Source organism: Nymphalis io, chromosome 20 (assembly GCF_905147045.1).
Source record: "Nymphalis io chromosome 20, ilAglIoxx1.1, whole genome shotgun sequence".
In the NCBI taxonomy this organism is placed as follows: domain Eukaryota; kingdom Metazoa; phylum Arthropoda; class Insecta; order Lepidoptera; family Nymphalidae; genus Nymphalis; species Nymphalis io.
This window is the reverse complement of record NC_065907.1, coordinates 9,854,582-9,874,004: the sequence shown is the minus strand read 5'-3', so window position 1 is coordinate 9,874,004 and position 19,423 is coordinate 9,854,582. Positions and strand designations below refer to the sequence as shown.

The window sequence follows — 19,423 nt, the reverse complement described above, 5'->3', positions numbered from 1 at the left end:
CATATGCTCGTCCACCTTCCTATTCTATAAAAAAAAAAAATATCACACAAATTATAATATTTTGAGGATATAAGCACCAAAATAGCGTAAATTTACGCGGTAATTTTCAAACCATTCGCTTATTTATATGACTTTTCAAATGAACTCGTAAAATATTAATAATCACTATCTTTTTTTTATTCTGAAGCTGGTATCTTAGGAGTAGATAAACTACTAGTTTTGTATATGAATAACACAGCAACAAGCCCTTATATTATGTTGCAAGGATTGCAAGAAGCCATTAAATATGTGCACGCACCTTTATATCAAGGCAAAATCCCAATCTTCCTTTTATTAATGCTCTACTACAAATAACCAAGACAAAGTGGACCGAATTAGATTAAACAAAATAACACTTGCTTTTGGTTTATTAAGAGTATTTAAAGCTTGAACTAGCGTGCATTGCTGACTAATGATTACTATTAAAAGCGATTCATTTGTACGGTCACTATTAAAGTAGTATATATTTTTTATTTTGTATTTCAAGCATGTTGGATGTATGGTTTCAATTTTAGGTTGCATAGTTTGTACCTTGTGTATACTTTGCTTGTAAACTATTAAAAAAAAATTTTAAAAACAGTTAATAAATAATTAGATATGGATGCCTAAATTGAAAATATATTTTTAAGCCAAACTCAATATTATCTTTCATTTAATAACTTAAATGATGTGAAACGATACTTAAAGTTAATAGACCGTAATATATTATCTTTTTTTTTACAATAATGGTATATACATATATACATACATTTATTTCGTGTTAAAAAAACAATAACCAATTTTTTTTTTTTAGAGAATAGGAAGGCGGACGAACATATGGGTCACCTGATGGTAAGTGGTCACCAACATAGACATTGGCATTGAAAGAAATGTTAACCATCGCTTACATCGCCAATGTGCCACCAACCTTGAGAACTAAGATGTTATGTTCCTTGTACCTGCAATTACACTGGCTCACTGACCCTTAAAACCGGAACACAACAATACCATGTACTGCTGTTTTGCGGTAGAATATCTGATGAGTGGGTGGTTCCTAACCAGACAAGCTTGCACAAAGCCCTACCACCAGTAAACCTTATACTCAAACAAGGCAAATATATTGCATTAGCGTACATAAAAGTCAAATAAGTAATCTTAAAATCTATTCATTTTTATAAACACGTTTGATTCGTTCGTGCGTAGTTATTTGCGTACGTATAAATATACGAATTAAAATTAATTCTCTTATCACGTAAAAGTTTCTAATTATTTAATAATAGAAATAAAACATAAAAATAGTTTTTTTTTAATAGATAGGATAGTGAAGATACAGTCTAAGGTGGAGCGCGCTTGCCTAGAAAATTGAACCGTATTTATAATTACAATATAACATATAACTATTCAATTTCGATTTAACTAACTAGAAGAAACATAATATTTTTACAGTTCCAATGTCTATGGGCACTGTAGACCACTCAGCATCAGGTGGTCCATCTACTTGTTCTATATATATAAAAAAATAATTAAATACGTAGTCTATTTGTTGAGGAAAGTTTTTGGTATGGATTATATTGTTACGTTTACAAATGTAAATTGATTTAGCAAACCCTTCACATATGCGTATGAAACAAAAATATTTTTTTTCCAAATTTCAGCCAGGTAAAATTGTTTCACACAGCTTGTCTGTATAAAACCATGATTTATTTATACCATACCATGACTTTTTTATATCAAGAGCATCAGACTCAGTCAGATATAGTTTCTATTTATAGATAATAGTTAAGAAAAGAAATAATTAAAAAAACTTAGCTTGTTACTCATTAACGCGTTCCGAATGTATAATGTCCCGCCGTCGTGGTTAAATAACTGCGCGTTAATTTATGACTTTTCTATTTGCAATAGTTCCCTCGTTAAACTTTTAATGTACGTTATGGAACGCATATTTTTTATTATACTGTCCTGTATTAAAAATATTAAAAATTCCTTTAAATATGATGTAATATTAAAATTTTAAATGCATGTGCGTTAAGTTTCTGAGGACTCGGCAGTCTCAGCACGAATTCATTGGGTTCAATGCCTTCGGTGTATTTTATCTTTAATTTATATTAAGACATGTTTTCGCCCACGTGTTTTGGGGGTGGGTGGGAGAGGAGAGAGTGTTATGTATAAATAGCCTATGTTCTTTCTTGGGTTTCAAGCCTACTTCATAAAAAAATCATCAAAATTGGTTTAGTGGTTTGGTCATGTAAGTATAACAGACAGAAAGAGGAACTTTCTCATTTATATATATTAGATATATAATATATATTAGAATATCTGATGAGTAACCCAGTCGGGCTTTCACAAAGCCTTACCACCAACCAAAGTAAGTAAGTAAATATCAGGTTTAAAGTTACTATTAGGCGAGTTTTATTTATGTATATATTTACTAAAGATTCTGCATGATTATTAGTTCTGTTTTGAAATTATCATTAAAAATAACGGTTGGTTTCTATGTTAGTAGAATGCTAATATTTTCGAAAACATTGCGTTTATAGGAGAACAAATTCGACACAAAACACGTAACACGATCGTGAAATGTCAAACAGTAATATGCGACATTGACCTTAATGCTTATAACATTTAAAGAATACACGAATCAAAATATATCAAGAAAAGTCAAATAACATTTTACAGAATTGCACTACAGATTGAATGTAGTGCAATTCTGTACATATACATCGACAGTCCGCCTAACTAAGAAGTCTCTTGTGTCTGTTACACTGGCTCACCCACCCTTCAAACCGGATCACGCTTACAGTAAGTATTGTTTTTCAGCGGTACATCTGATGAGAATGGTACAAACCCAGATGGGCATAAGGACCTACCACTAATCCATATTCGATTCATTCCATATCTAACCCGAAGAGAGGTAAAGTGAGAATATCGTATGGAGATGAGAATCCATGAACAAAATACGACTGTTTTAAGCTTCGCGAATTCTTAATATCAGATATACTCTAACATAGATCAGGGAGTAAAGACGACACAATTTCACACACTATGCTTTTTAGATAACTTTGATTCCAATCTCAGAATGTAAAGGTGAGGACATTTTATTATAAAAGGCAAAATTCGAATTCGAATATTGAGGACATTTTCTATAATAAAAAAGTAAAGTAAAGTAACAGCCTGTGAATGTCCCACTGCTGGGCTAAAGGCCTCCTCTCCTCTTTTTTGAGGAGAAGGTTTATATATATTCTATAATAAATGCACATACATTTATTATATAATAGACATATATTTAATATAAAAAAATATATATTTAATAACGATTCTGCATGATTCTTAGTTCTGGTTTGACACTATCGTTAAAGGTAACGGTTGGTTTCTATTAAGCTTTTTGTATGTTTAGATTTTATTTTTAGAGATTTAAATTTTAGGGGTCAATTGGAATTTCGATTTTATTTATTTTTTTATGTTTATGTAACAAAAGTTTCTCACACAGTTTTACTTTGATCTGTCATACATCCCGTGTCCCGTATCCTGTATCTCGTAACACTAGCCACTGTCCCACTGCTGGGATAAAGGCCTCCTCTCCCTTTTTGAGGAAAAGGTTTGGAGCATATTCCACCACGCTGCTCCAATGTGGGTTTGTGGAATACATACATGTGGCAGAATTTCAGTGAAATTAGACACATGCAGCTTTCTTCACGATGTTTTCCTTCACCGTAAAGCACGAGATGAATTATAAACACAAATTAAGCACATGAAAATTCAGTAGTGCTTGCCCGGGTTTGAACCCCGATCATCGGTTAAGATTCACACGTTCTTACCACTGGGCCATCACTGCTTTTCATACATATATTCAAGAATTATAAAGATTGTCTTTTTTGTATTTTATGTATTACCAACAGTTATAATGAGTTAAAGCTGAAGCTCAGTGAATATGTTTGACCTTATTACGTGATCTCCTTTTCTCTTATACTTTGGGATATTTAAACTCATTCCAGAACAATTAGTGTAATAAATAAAAACGTCGCATATCTTAATACATTTAAACAAAAAAAAGTTAATGTAGAGTCTCCCAACGGCAACGCACCTCCAAGCCCTTCGGTAATTTTTTTTTTTTGTAGAATAGGAAGGCGGACGAGCATATGGGCCCACCTGATGGTAAGTGGTCACCAACGCCCATAGACATTGGCATTGTAAGAAATGTTAACCATCGCTTACATCACTAATGCGCCACCAACCTTGGGAACTAAGATGTAATGTCTCTTGTACCTGTAATTACACTGGCTCACTCACCCTTCAAACCGGAACACAACAATACCAAGTACTGCTGTTTTGCGGTAGAACATCTGATGAGTGGGTGGTACCTACCCAGACGAGCTTGCACAAAGCCCTACCACCAGGTATTGCAGATATCCATGGGCGGTGATAGTCACTTTCCATCAGGTGAAAACCCTGCCCGTTTGCCCCTGCCCCTCTTTTAAATGCATCGCATTCAACTGTTATTTTTTCTGTTATTAAAACTCATATGAGTTTACACAAACAACTATGCGGCAAGTACAAGTAATCCTCGGACCACTAATTCTTTCACCATGGGAATATAGTCGTCAAAATTGGTACAAGGGTAAATAAGAAAATATATATATTTTCATAGACGAATTTATAAATTCACATTCATGTGTGTACACCATATATTCACGTGTATACACCATTCCTATTTTTTAATTCAGTTAAAAAGAAAATTGTAAATTTTTTAAAACAAAATGTTTTAATTAAATATACCTCGAGGCAAATGGTGAGTAGTCAACAATTAAATGGTTAATTCGTATCCCGTGTCGTCAATTACCGTCGTCTGCTAGTTACCGTGTTAGATTACCTAGACTCTAGTTGCCTCTAATGAAACAAAGTACTAACTAATTTGTAACAAGGTGCAACTTGCACAAAGTTACGACCTTTGTAACATTTTTATATAGTGCGACAGCTATTTTAGACTTTATTATATAATTTAGTGTTTATAACAGGTTGTGGTTAGAACAAGTGAATATCAACCGAAAATTTTGGCCAAAAATCAATAAATTTTCATCTGCTTGATTTATGTTTATATAAATAATAAAGAAAACATAAAAATATAAAGAAAACATCGTGAAAAAACATTGGAGCAGCGTAGTGGGTTAAAATCCAAACTGCTCCTTTGTACAAACATAGTTCAGTTTTGCAAATCTCTTGAAAGATTTCTACACAATAGGATGTAAAACATAAAAATCATAGATGCGTTTTGAATTACATCTCTTGTACACCGGTAGGATGGCAGTCCTTTGCAATCGGAGACAAGTAGTAAAAGCGCAAAATCGTTGTTGAAATTGAAAACTAACAATTTCTTGGTGTCTTCTAAAAACTTTTATTACTATTAAAATTTTAAAGAAGTTATTACATTTTTTTTCACCTAAGTAGTAGCAGTTGCTTCTCCTTGCTTGCTATGCAGCTTCTTCTTTACACATGGTGGTGTCGGCTACCAGGGCCTAGTAATAACCTCGGAGGTGGTTGTCGCATTAATAAATTGTTCAATTCCAATACTTTCTGTAGGTTGCTGGTAGTGCCATCAATGCATAATAGTCAACATGTGAGTTGCATTAGATATTTATTTAAAAATAAATAAAGGGACATTACAAAACGCGATGGGCATTTGCTTCTAATAAGTTTGCCCGGCCGGTTGGCGTGGCTAGTAGATACTTGCGTTTCACGCCGAAGACAACCTTCGGATTCGATTCCCACCCAGGACAGACATTTGTGTGCATGAAAATGTCTGTTTGTCCTGAGTCTGGGTGTAGTTTTTTTTTTTTTTATAGAAAAGGAAGGCGGACGAGCATATGGGCCACCTGATGGTAAGTGGTCACCAACGCTCTTAGACATTGGCATTGTAAGAAATGTCAACCATCGCTTACATATCCAATGCGCCACCAACCTTGGGAACTAAGATTTTATGTCCCTTGTGCCTGTAATTACACTGGCTCACTCACCCTTCAAACCGGAACACAACAATATCAAGTATTGCTGTTTTGCGGTAGAATATCTGATGAGTGGGTGGTACCTACCCAGACGAGCTTGCACAAAGCCCTACCACCAGTTATCTATAAAAGTATGTATTTACAAAAGAAAAGTAGTATATGTAGCATATGTCTGGCTTCCATTAAACAAGCTCTGCTTAATTTGGAATCAGATGGTCGTGTGTGAATAATATCCCAGGATATTATAGTATATATATAATATAACATTTTGAATTTTATAGCAATTTTGACGTTCCTTTAATTTAATATTCGATAAATTTTATTGAAAGTCATTAAGCAAAGAATTAAAATGGACGAAACTTTCAAGACTATCACAATTCCTAAATGAAATTGGATAGCTATAAAGTATCTCGTAACCTATAAATTTTAATCGTTATATAACTTCTGACATTTACTTTAAAACATATGTCCATAGAGTTCAATTTCCCGTATGCATTTAAGATTCGATTCATTCTTCACTAATGAGCTATTAACAAACCAAATATTTAAAACAATTGTACAAAATTAAATCTTAAAGCTTGAACAGTAAAGTTTAAGATATAATTTACTTTTACATCAAAGAAGCTTCAATCGATCAAGGTTCTTATAGGATCTTATTGCTAGTGCAATAAAGTCTAAAATTACGATAAATATTTTTTTTGTAGCTGAAAGATGTAGTTAAATAGTTCAAGCTAGCGAATAGTGATGTAGTGTTGCATTGTGCGTTTATAGATCATTTGCGTGCAAATTTGCACGTACGCACGCACTAGTGATGTCATCACTCCGAAATAATTATCGAAAATAATATAGAATTCAGCCATAAAAACGTTTTTATGTAGATTTAAATTACACAAATTCTTAATATCTCTAGAGACGCTATAAAAATCTTACTAACTAAATTTCCGCCATCATGACTGAAAACAGATTAAGCACCAACGGCGAGATACTATTCTTCAAAAATCTTAAGCAATTTAGATATGTTTAATCTTATAATGGCAAAGACAAGTGGATATTTTTTTAAATGCTACTATGTTCAAATATTAAAAGAATAATAATTATTTTTCGGAATATATTTTTTTAATTTAATTAATATATGTTTACGATTTGAAATCTTTTCTTTGTAGTCCTAAATAAACAAATTCACTTAAAATACTCTACATTTACTGATGCATAATTAAAAAAAATGGTATATACTTTTTGGTTAGATTTTAAAAATATTTTAAATATAACATCAAGTTACGCATTGTTTGTTATTGTTTAATTTCCTAATGAAATTGTTTACAGTTATGTAACTTAAGAGTTAGTACTGTGTGGTTAAGACTTGGCTTCTGTTTTGCCACATCACATTACATTTTATCTTAATGTTCTTATTAATTTTGTTCTCTAGTGTATGATATAAATTTTCTTATAAGTATACAAATTTGAAACATGAGTAGCAATTAAAGGGTATTTTATTTGTTTTGATAAATATATTATAAATTAATTTTCTGATTGTTATATAATATCACTTACATTTAGAAATAATTCAATAAAGGCGCGATCACCTTGAAAAGATTAGAAATGCAATCAGTAACAAAAATTCTATGCACTAGTTAGAAAACTATAAATATGAGAAATATGTAATCAAGGTAGAATACTAACTCGGTTAATCAAGGTTGTATGAAAACATCGTAGAGTAGAAGATTTGAACACAACGCTTGTTTAGAGACAATTGTCTTGATAATCAATAACGAAATGATACCATTGTTGTATTATCAAAAGAGAACTACGGATACAATAATTAAAATAAACTTTATCACTGACTACGCACGCTTTTATTAAAAAAGAAAATTTTAAGTCAATAATCGATTAACTGATCGGGAAAATCGATAAGAGAGTGCAACTCTAAAATACGGGCGCTGACGTCTCCAAGATAAATTGATGCGGGTCCCGAGTCAGCCTCCAGTGTCCTGTGGATGCGCGCGTGTAGCACGATAAAAAAATCGATAAGCCATTCAATCGATAGTTCTAAATATAGTTACGTACAGCACTATTTTACTTCAAGTCTTCCGATAAAAAAATATATTTAAAATCAAATAGTTAAAAACATGCTAGTTTGTTCAGTTACAAATAATATAAAAAGTGAATTTGTTTTGATCGATAATTTATTTGTGGAATAATTATTAATGCGTGTCTTTAGGTAAGAGAGTTTATTTAAGTAATACAATTAAGTATAACTAACTATAATTACCTATTACATGTTTAATATGGAATCGTATTATTATCATTACACTATTTATTCGAATATTAAATTTGTCAAACAAAAAAGGAAAGTAGTAATATTTTTTTTAATTTTACAATTATGACATGAATTATTTTAAAATATATATCTTATAAATATTAGTTTTAATAATTGTCACATTTCAAATAATCAATAAAAAATAATATTAACTTGCAATTTAAAACCTTAACAAAATAATGTAAACCACAGATAAAAAAAAAATACAATTGTTAACGTTCTAAAAAGAAAAATAAACTAGGAAGACTGCAATGGTAACAATACATTTTCTATGATTACCAAAGAGGTTTTGCTTTTAAAACTGAGTGAAGCCAATGCGAACGTACTTAGTATATTTAGTTTGCTTGCAATAATATTATGAAGATCACTGACCGATTTATTGCACCTATTTATAACACGGTAGATCTGTATATATTATTATATACTAAGGTTATATGAAGTGATATATTTATTTACATTACGTAATATTTGTTTACATTTTTATCGATTTCCTAACGTTTATCGTAATAATATTAGCGGTAAAGATCAATGAAGATTTAAATTTAATTTCATTATAATGTAGAGAATTATTACAAATTATTAAAAATTACTGTAGAGCAACTTCCTTGGGCTCCATCACGGATATTTTTTTTAAATAAGAAAGCGTTTCTATGTAATGTTTGGGTAAAACTATTTTAACGCAAAATGTTTCACTTGGTCTATTTTTTTTTATATAAATTAATCTTAATACTGGTGGTAGGGCTTTGTGCAAGCTCGTCTGGGTAGGTACCACCCACTCATCAAATATTCTACCGCAAAACAGCAGTACCTGGTAGTGTTGTGTTTCGGTTTGAAGGGTGAGTGAGCCAGAGTAATTACAGGAACAAGGGACATAACATCTTAGTTCCCAAGGTTGGTGGCTGTGATGTAAGCGATGGTTACATCACCATCATCACATTAACATTTCTTACAATGCCAAAGTCTATGGGCTTTGGAGACCACTTACCATCAGGTGGCCCATATGCTCGTTTGCCTTCCAATTCTATAAAAAAAAAAAACTTTTAAAATTTGATTTTTGTATGACATATCAAAACCTATATATCTGCCATATATACAACTTTTTAATGCGTTTCTTTATACGCCTCTATTAATTATTGGCTACTTGTGATCTCTTGATTTCGCCTACTTTTATAATTGTATTACTATTTCTCCCATAGTTTATTGTCACCGTAAAAAAATATTAGTTTTACTGATTTATAATATTTTTAAATTATTTCGTAACATCCATTATTTATGTTAAAAACCTTTGGACGTTCGTAAAATATTATGTGGCGAGTTGATCGTTTAGTTACAAAAAAAAATGATGAGTAAGAAAGGCCGCGTGTGTGCCGAAAGTTCTCGGGAAATACCGAACAAGTATTAACCAGTTGAATTGTGGTCAAACAAGTTCTGTATCGCTTACTAGCGGACCATCAATGACTCCTACATAGGGATGCCAATCTTACTTTAAATATATCATGTACCCGACCTTGAAATTGAAAGAACAAAGATAATTAAAAAAAATGTGTCTTGGAAGCTCCGACAGATGCTTTCCAAGCAAAAGATATCAAAACTATAATATAAAAATGTTTGTTTTTTTTTATGAAGAATATCACATAGTACATCTGTAATGTTTACATAGCATAAATCTATTATATATTAAACTAGCTACCAGTTCCGACTTAGCACGGGAAGAATAAAGGTCACCATAAAACGCTTATATAGTAATACTCATAGCTCTAATGGTTTATGTGATACAAGTAATGCTCCCAGTTGGCACGCTTTTGTCAAACATCTTAAGCATATATCGTCATACTTCAACCAATTTTTACAAAACCATAATGAATTATACAACTAAATCTTCCCCAGAAGTCATTTCTACCATTGGTGGAAATCGATAGTTGTTGCGTGTATCGCGTTCAGACAGACAGACGCGTGGAGGACTTTGTTTTATGTGTAGTAATAGTCACAGTAACCAAGTAGTTTTTGTTTTTTTTTTTTTAATAACGATTAAAAATTCACGACCAACTTATAAATAAACATAAATGGCATTGACTATATTAATACCTTAGCAATTATATTACAATGCAAATTAAAGTTACTCAGTTGGTTGCGAAATCTTATAAGTCACTTATATTACATAATGACCCTTTTAACCAAACCATACGAGTAAGAGTGAATCATGTGTGGTCTGGTTTTATGTCGTATTTGATCGAATCAACAGGCTACTTTGTTCTGTAAGAAACTTCGAAATAAATGCCGAGTCGATCTTGTAAAAACTTCCTACGTTATTTTCTGTACCTCTGACAACGTGTATGCTTTGGTTTCAACAACAATAATTGCGTATAGTTTATTGATTATATTATATAAAGTTTAGTACAACTGTTCATTTGATGCAACACCCTACAGGGGTCTATACTTTCATGGGCATGGTCATTACATAATGATGAGCGGAGATGGCCTAGTGGTTAGAACGCGTGAATCTTAACAAACCCGGGCAAGCACTGAATTTTCATGTGCTTAATTTGTGTTTATAATTTATCTCGTGATTGACGGTGCATGAAAACATCGTGAGGAAACCTGCATGTGTCATATTTCACTGAAATTCTGCTTCATGTGTATTCGACCAACCCGCATTGAAGCAGCGTGGTGGAATAAGCTCCAAATATTCTCCTCAAAAAAAGGAGAAGAAGCCTTAGCCCAGCAGTGGGACATTCACAGGATGTACCACACATACACTGATGATGATCGTTTGAGTAGTTGAGACGTGAAGTCGTAACAATCAAACAAATCTCTTTCCCATTTATAATATTAAGTTAGGAAGGGTGTAAGCTGTTGTTAGTGTGACAACCAATAAATGAATCATGTATATTTATTAATAAGTGAATCATAAAGTCAAATGAGTATCACGAATTCCATTCGGATATTCTAAAAAAATTGCATATCTGATACTTTAAGGATTTCTAAATTGACAAACCCACCGGATGTTACATCGCCGTCATGTATTTTTTTTCTATTTAATTTTATAGTTAAGCAGACTGGTAAATGGGCCGCTTGACGGTAAGTCGTCACCACTACGTTTAGACTTGTTTTTTTCTTGTATTTGTATGTTCGACAGCCTCGTTGGTCTAGTGGCTAGAAGTAAGGCCTTAGACCCGGAGGTCCTGGGTTCAATTTCCAGGTGGAGCCAATAAAAAGTTATTGGGTTTTTCTGTCGGAAATTCCTAGTAACAGCCTGGAGTTGATCCTGCGCCTGAACTCTTTCCGGTCGTGTCGGATTGCCATCTCATCGGATTATGAGAGCTAGAGAATAGAGAGTACACCTGTGTTTGCGCACACATTTGTGCACTATAATATCTCTAGCGTAGTTGGCTAATCTCTCTTGAGATTGGCAGCCGTGGCCGAATCGGTCTGGAGGACATTATTTGTATTTTCACTCCAATCTACATTTCCTTCATTGACTCGGAATGTGTGCCAGTTGACTTGTAGGGGTGTTAGTCATCTTTATGGAATTCCTAGTTGGTATTCGACCAGTCTTCTCATAATCTTTAATATGGATCGCCATGTTTAGGTTGTAATCCAGATATCCTTGGTAGTCGCCGTTTGACATTGCCATCGACATTAACGTCCCATTACCCTTGGGTACTAAGTGTATTATTGTCAATATAATCCTTTAGTCTTGTTTATCAAACAATTCACTATTTACGTGTCTGTTTATCACAGAGGTATCCGGAAGAAGGTAGTACACGTAGTCTTGTTGTGTTCGGTCAAAACTATAATAACTAATCAAGATATGTATGTATAACGAAATTATTTGCTGCAATTTAAAATTTGAAGAATTTCAATCAATATATATCGATGCTATCAAGTCGACTTTTAAAAACTGTTTTACAAGCGAATGACGACTAAAGACGGCTAAAGTTACAAACATATAAATACACAGTGGAGGTGTTTAAATACATAGTGGACGTTATATTTATTGTATATTATTTAGATAGTGGAAAAATCTAATTCGTTTGTTTTCAACGAGAAAAATATATTATTTCACACTATCAAACCTCTTTTGTGGTGATCGGATTTGTCCTCGAATCTCGTAATCTAAATAGTATTGCCTTTACAAAATACCGAAGTGTAAACGAGTACTCTTAGGGTGATATCGGATTGTACGTGACGTCGGTGGTATTACTTCGTTTTTAAATAAAGAAAAAGGATGAAAGAAAATCAGCATCGTATTATATTATTATTATTACTATTATATTTTATTATCTAAATATATAAAAAATAACGTTCAGTGAGTAGCGATTATAGAGCCCTACCATACCTTATCGTGGTTTGCTAAATATATTTAGTTTATTTAGATAAGCTTATATTACATATACAAATCTTATGTATAATTAAGTTCACATTAACTAAATATAAAGTACATAATAAAGGAAAAATATATAACGAAACAACCCAAAATTTAACAATATAATTTTAACATGTACTAAGCGAGTACATCTGCAAAACGGTTCGTAGTTTTCACCCTTAACTCAAATATTAATAATAATATATTGAAATATGGAAACGAATACGAAACTTAATTGCACTTCTCTCGTTCGCAATATTAAACCACAAATGATAAACGTACAGCTTACTAATAAACTCGTAATAAAATATTCATATGCGATCTTACAAATGTCTTCATTCTGCAGACGTCTTATCTAACATCGGTTCCGGTTTCACAATATTGCGAGATCCTCTTCAACCGTAGGTTAATATTGAAGTAATGATATACATAATACATATTGAAGTAATGATATATATACATATAAACAGCAATACTTGATATTGTTGTGTTCCGGTTTGAAGGGTGAGTGAGCCAGTGTAATTACAGGCACAAGGGATAAAAAATCTTAGTTCTTACAATGCCAATGTCTAAGGGCGTTTGGTGACCACTTACCATCAGGTGGCCCATATGCTCGTCCACCTTCCTATTCTATAAAAAGAAAATATTACTTCTGTAAGTAACTATTTAATACGACAAGTTTGTCAACTTACTACACTACCCGACTTCACGCGGGTGAAACTAAGCCCAACTTATACTTTTTTAAATAACTATGAGAAATAAATTGTAATTAAGCTTTCGTTTCTTTAATCTTTATTTTTATTTTTTGGAAATATAAAGAACATGCCCTATGTTCTTTATATTTCTATCTAACAGCTTCAGTTTAAATGAAAATCGGAATACAAGGCAAGAGAAGGCTCATTTAAATGAGCCTTCTCGAATGACTCAGTAATCGATCTTATAAAAACACGATTTAAAGGGCTTAAGCTCTTATATAAATAATGTAATGCTATTTATTCTATTCTTTAATATAAAGGAATAAAGGAAAAAGCTCCAAACCTTATCCTCAAAAAAAAAAGGGAGAGGAGGCCTTTAGCCTAGCAGTGGGAATTTCACAGGCAGGTTACGGTTTTACGGTATTTATTCTATTCCTTTCATTTTAATTAAATCATTTATGTTAAATATTAACATTCAAATGTAATGTCTTGAGTGATAGAATATCATGTATTAAAAAATCTGTTTACATTTTAAATATGCTTATAATAATTATATGATACCTCTTTGGGTAAGAAGAAACGGAAGATTGAGCGAAGAATATTATTATAAGTATGTAATATATTTCATTGTACATGTTCAAAATATATATAATAGAACAAAAACACACAAAGATTTGTGCTGACAATTTTAAAAATTATATGTATACTTAAAAACACAAACGAACTTAAAATTAAGCCTCGTTTTGAATGCATTGCAAATTATATAGAAAAGGTTCTTGAGTTAAAATGCCACAAATTAAGGCTCTATAACGAAACAACATGGAATTTGGACGCAAAAAACATTAACCAGTTCAGTTCACTCGAGCAAACTCGATCAGACTACATGCCGTTTTAAAATTTTTATATTTTTTGAAGCATGTGTGTACTTTGAAAATGATTTAAATAGTCGTAATATTAGACTTAAAAACATTAAAATGAAATAGAGTAATTTTATTTATAATGTAATGTTTTATTTACAATGTGTACAAACGAAATGGCGCAGTGGATATCAATCATAGATTTAAATCAAAATAATTGAATCTCGTTTTTTTTTTAATAGTGACTTGGCAACTTAGAAGTGATATTTATCTGATAAGGAAAGTCAGGAGCTTATTCCACCACACTGTTCCTATTTGATTTGAAGAACTTCATCCCATACTTATAGGTTCCTAACTAAATTATCTTTTTCTTTAATTTAGTACCTTCAGGCTTTCAACCCGTGATCTTAATATCTATGTTACTGGTTTAATGTTTAAGGTTACTGGTGGTAGGGCTATGTGCAAGCTCATCTGAGAAGGTACCACCCACTCATCAGATATTCTACCGCAAAACAGCAGTACTTGGTGTTGTTGTGTTCCGGTTTGAAGGGTGAGTGAGCCAGTATAATTACAGGCACAAGGAACATAACATCTTAGTTCCCAAGGTTGGTGGCGCATTGTATGCGACAGTTATGCCAATGTCTATGGGCGTTGGTGACCACTTACAATCAGGTGGCCCATATACTCGTCCGCTTCATATTCTATAAATAAAATCTATGTGTTCTACCCACTGACTCATCAGATCTTTTATAAAAAATCTCGGCTAGATATAAAAATATGGTATGTACAAAATTATACAAAATAAAAATGAGATTATAGTGGACATCTTAATATTTTTTGTGCATAATTAAAATATGGATAAAAGTTATAATAGGCTTTTGAGTCGCACATGCTATTAACGTGCAAAAGCTTTTAGTTAAGATTTAAAGCCTATTTTGTCCGGGATGATATTAAACTACGTATTATACGCTTGCAAACAGATTACACGGGATTTAAGATGGATTCCATAGATCTTGTTTGTCGTAACTTCATCTCATCCAAATGCAAGCGACGTTTAATAAGCGGAAAATATCGTGGGACGGTATGTCTATGTTTATTCGGGATGGAGACTGAAATGATTATATTATATCAAACGATTTATGTATTATATTCTGGATTAATTATTTTACTCATATCTTCTGCAATTTCTTAAATCCATGTATAATATAGTGAAAAAGGAGGCGGGTTAGATGTTTTTATTTCGTTCTTTAGTTTCAATACGACTGTAAGTGATAAATATATTGTTATCCTTTTTTTTCTTTTTCTGGCGTGTATTTACACTATTTGATCGCAAATTATTCTGCCAATTGTTGATCTTTAACTTTTTACTTTCTATTAAATCTAAATTCAGTGTATTAGTGAGTTTCAATCACCGAATAAATTAATGCAAAACTAAAATTTTAATGTTATGCTTTAGTACAAAAGCTTAACAGTTTGTAATCCATATGTCAACTTATGTAATATGTTTGTGTGTTTAAATAAATTATTATTATTATTATTATTATTAAATCTGTCATTACCCAAAGTTTTCTATAACTTTGTAGTTAAGCAAAAATGCGGAGTAAATTCGAATTTTTTTATAATATTTAATGTGACTGAAACAATATATTTGGATAAATAAAATTTAAATTTTAAATCTTATAAAAAACCTATGTAATTTTTTTTAAGTAAATAATTACTTTTAAGTATTATTTTATCCTGTTGGAAATGTAGATCTTATCGAGAAGAGACAGAAATTTTAACAATATTTGACTTTATATTCACAACTTTAACTTTAGATATGAAACATACATATCTTTATATACTATCTTCTGTGCAAATCAATGAATCTATCTACCCTATCCTTTCATCATCTATATATTTATATAAGTTTATAAAGGAAATGGAACTTACAACTTGTTAAACAACTATTTCATATCGTCGGGGAGGACGATTTGAGAAACAAAAAAATCGACAATAAGTTTCGACTTATTCAGTTCGGTATGCCGATATTGAGATTCTGTTTTTGTCCTACGATTTCGGGGTTTTGTTTTATTGTAAGCGAAGTTATGTCCCATGTGAATTCTCGACGTGAATTGATTATTTATTGCCATACTAGATATTCCTCGCCACTTAGGATGTATAGTTGCTTACTTTGGTCCATTAAAATTAAAAAAATATATATTTCTACTATTTTGTTTTGACATTTCATAATAAATAATATTATCGTTATAATTAAAGTGACATCAATTTTTTTTATTTCAATTGAATACAGGGAAAACTTTAACAACATTCTTTGTGGTTAATAAAATATAATAAAACAATACTTCATTGTTCCGTACATGTTCCAACAAAATTCAACGTATTGTCTTAAAATATCTTTGTACAATTATTTTAGGCACTCGCTATTACGTTACTGGTACTATAAGTATCATTATCATCAAAGTATAGTAATATGTGGTAACGAGTCAAATTACTGAATTGCTTACAAAAAAAAAGTATTTGAACGAAGTTTGTACACTATCAATAAACCTGTAAATGTCTCACTGCTACGCTAAGGTCTCCTCTCCTTTTAAGGAGAAGGCTTGAAGCTCATTCCACCTCGTTGCTCCAATGCGTGTTGGTGTACACATGTGTCGGATCGACACATACAGGCTTCCTCACAACGTTCTCCTTCACGGTCAAACACGAGATGAATTATAAACACATGAAAATTCAGCGTTGCTTTCCCGGGCTTGAACCCGCAATTATCGATGATCATCGAATCAATGATTAACTTGTTCTAACCACTCGAGTTATAATTATATGTATTTATACATACATAGTAATACTTTAAGTTTTTATACAAAAAGTTATATACTTATAGAAGATTTAAAGACACTGGCCGAGGGATAGTAAATGACATTTTATTCGTTCGCTTTCCTTATTCTTTGTGTCTCAAATATCATACGCTCGCTAACAAGATCCTTCTAACAACTGACATGATTTATAAAAAGTCAAGGAAAACAGGAAAAAACATAATACGTCATATCTTGCCTTTATAAATAATTTTAGAACAATTATAACCAACAAAACATAAAAAAGTATGAATTCTAATACTTATTATTACCTACTAGTATAACCAGCAGCCGTCCTGTATAAGTATTATGTATATATACCTATTGTCATCGCTGTCGGTTGAACGATGTAGACATTGAAAAGCTACAGCGTCATCTAGCGGCGATTAACAACAAAATAAATATATAAAAACCTCCATGAAAAAATACACAGTAAACTGTCAAACGGTGACGACTCTATTAATTTCAAACACATAAACCTGTCAAGGCCCTAGGCCGGTGACTTGTAGGCCTAGACACAAGTCCGAGGCTGGTTACCCGTCCTTACTTCATACGGGTGAAATACGAATTTCATTTATTTTATTGCCTTTCGTAAAAAAATATAATCTTTTGTTGTAAAATATCCTGGAAACCGATCACAAGGACTACCGGTCCACTACCGACTACCGGGACCAATATAAACCATCTAGATACGTACTAAAACACACACAAAAACTTTATCAAAATTGGTCCAGCCAAAATACAATATTATATCTCAGATGCTTTTATGATGCATTCGAGTGTAGACATTACATAAGATATGTATACGAATCAGGACTGTTCTTAATCTGTGTATGACCTCATTTGCTTTGATTGAATCACTTATTACCTATACCGTTCTAACAAGCCCCATTATTTAACCTAAAATTTTATATGAAAAGATTTTATCAAAAATCTATTTTTTTTTTATCTTCTTTATATGGAAGATTGAGTGGTAATTATTATGTGACATAAATATATTTAGATATAACATTTTTATGCATATAAATTTAACCAATAAAACGAATAATTATATATTTTTGACGGAGCTGATTCTCTACATGCGGAGTTTGAACCGGTATAAACTAGCCACAAGGCTATTTAGTACATTATATGTAATTATTGTTTTCAGAAGTGTTGAAGCGTGTCGCGTGGCGGTGTGGTGCGCGGTGGTGGCGTGGTGCGCGTGCAGTGCGTGGGCGGCGCCCGCACAGCTCTGCAGCGCCGCGGCGGAGGACGACCCGCGCGCTGCCCGCTTCTGCCAGGCTCTAAACACCTTCCTTGAACTATATGCTGAAGCAGCTGGCGAGCAAGTACCGGAGTATCAAGGTAACATAACCATTTCTTCTACTTTAGTAGTGTACAAGATAGAGGTGTCACATAAAATTGAGGTTACAAGTAGAACCATCTGCTCATTTAAAACGAAACTTAATTTTACTTTTTTAATACCTACATTCTGTTTTTCAAATTGAAATAATACATTTGAAAAAAATTAATCATCATAATATTAAAATGATATTTCGAGGGCTAAGCCGATAATCAGTTTGATCTTATAGAAGCTTTTGTTTTAACATTTGATATTAATCGTGGTATGTTTGACAGCTTTAGTACGCGATTATCCTCAACTTCTCGACACGGGCATGAAGCGCCAGGACGTCGTGCACTCCTTCCTCCGCTTCGGGCGCCGCTGACCGCCTCCTCTACCGAACCGCATCTAAGCCTCACCCGTTAAACGTCAACCTTGTTTATTCGACTATGTCCAAAATATTGTAAGTTCCTTATATGTTAGTACAATTATCCAGACACTGCGAAATATAAAGTATATGTAGGCTATGACGTACTTATCGCTAAAGTATTATAGATTAAGTAATGTAATGGTCTTGTTGTCAACATTTTTCGCATTGGTTTGGTAAGCAGAATATTTAATATTGTAATGTTTAGATAAATAAATACATATTTGTGACAAGCTGTCAGATTTTTTTCTAACTACCCTCTCTACTACGTTTCTCTTCTTTTGTGCTTTTCGACTACTTATCTACTACTAAATAAACTAAAGTTTACAAATCTAATGATTGATCTGAGAATTATCTTATTTAATTAGGAATCACTTTTATTTAATGAATTGTCTCATTTCTAAAGCAACTTTATTATAATTTATATAATCTTTAATATGACATATCTGTTCTTGTTTTAACTTATATTATGAAAAATACAAATATGTATAATTATGTGCAAAAGGTGTTTAACACATTAATGACACGCTTAGTTCCTCGTCAGCATCAAAATTCGACCCCAAGGAGG

The 19,423-nt window shown here is 32.2% G+C and overlaps 1 protein-coding gene across 2 annotated transcripts in view; it reads left to right on the top strand.

The window, feature by feature from the left end:
- LOC126776448 (myosuppressin-like) overlaps window positions 1-19,072 on the top strand; it is a 36,075-nt gene extending 17,003 nt beyond the window's left edge. Inside the window, exons 1-3 of one of the 2 annotated variants that reach the window (XM_050498970.1) lie at window positions 8,022-8,232; window positions 18,255-18,451; window positions 18,725-19,072. In XM_050498970.1, coding sequence (XP_050354927.1) covers window positions 8,219-8,232; window positions 18,255-18,451; window positions 18,725-18,813 — 300 coding nt within the window. In that variant the 5' untranslated portion in view covers window positions 8,022-8,218 and the 3' untranslated portion in view covers window positions 18,814-19,072. Of the gene's footprint in view, window positions 1-8,021; window positions 8,233-18,254; window positions 18,452-18,724 lie in introns of those variants that run through there. The other variant, XM_050498971.1, reaches the window with a different exon arrangement.
- Window positions 19,073-19,423: the final 351 nt, after the last annotated feature.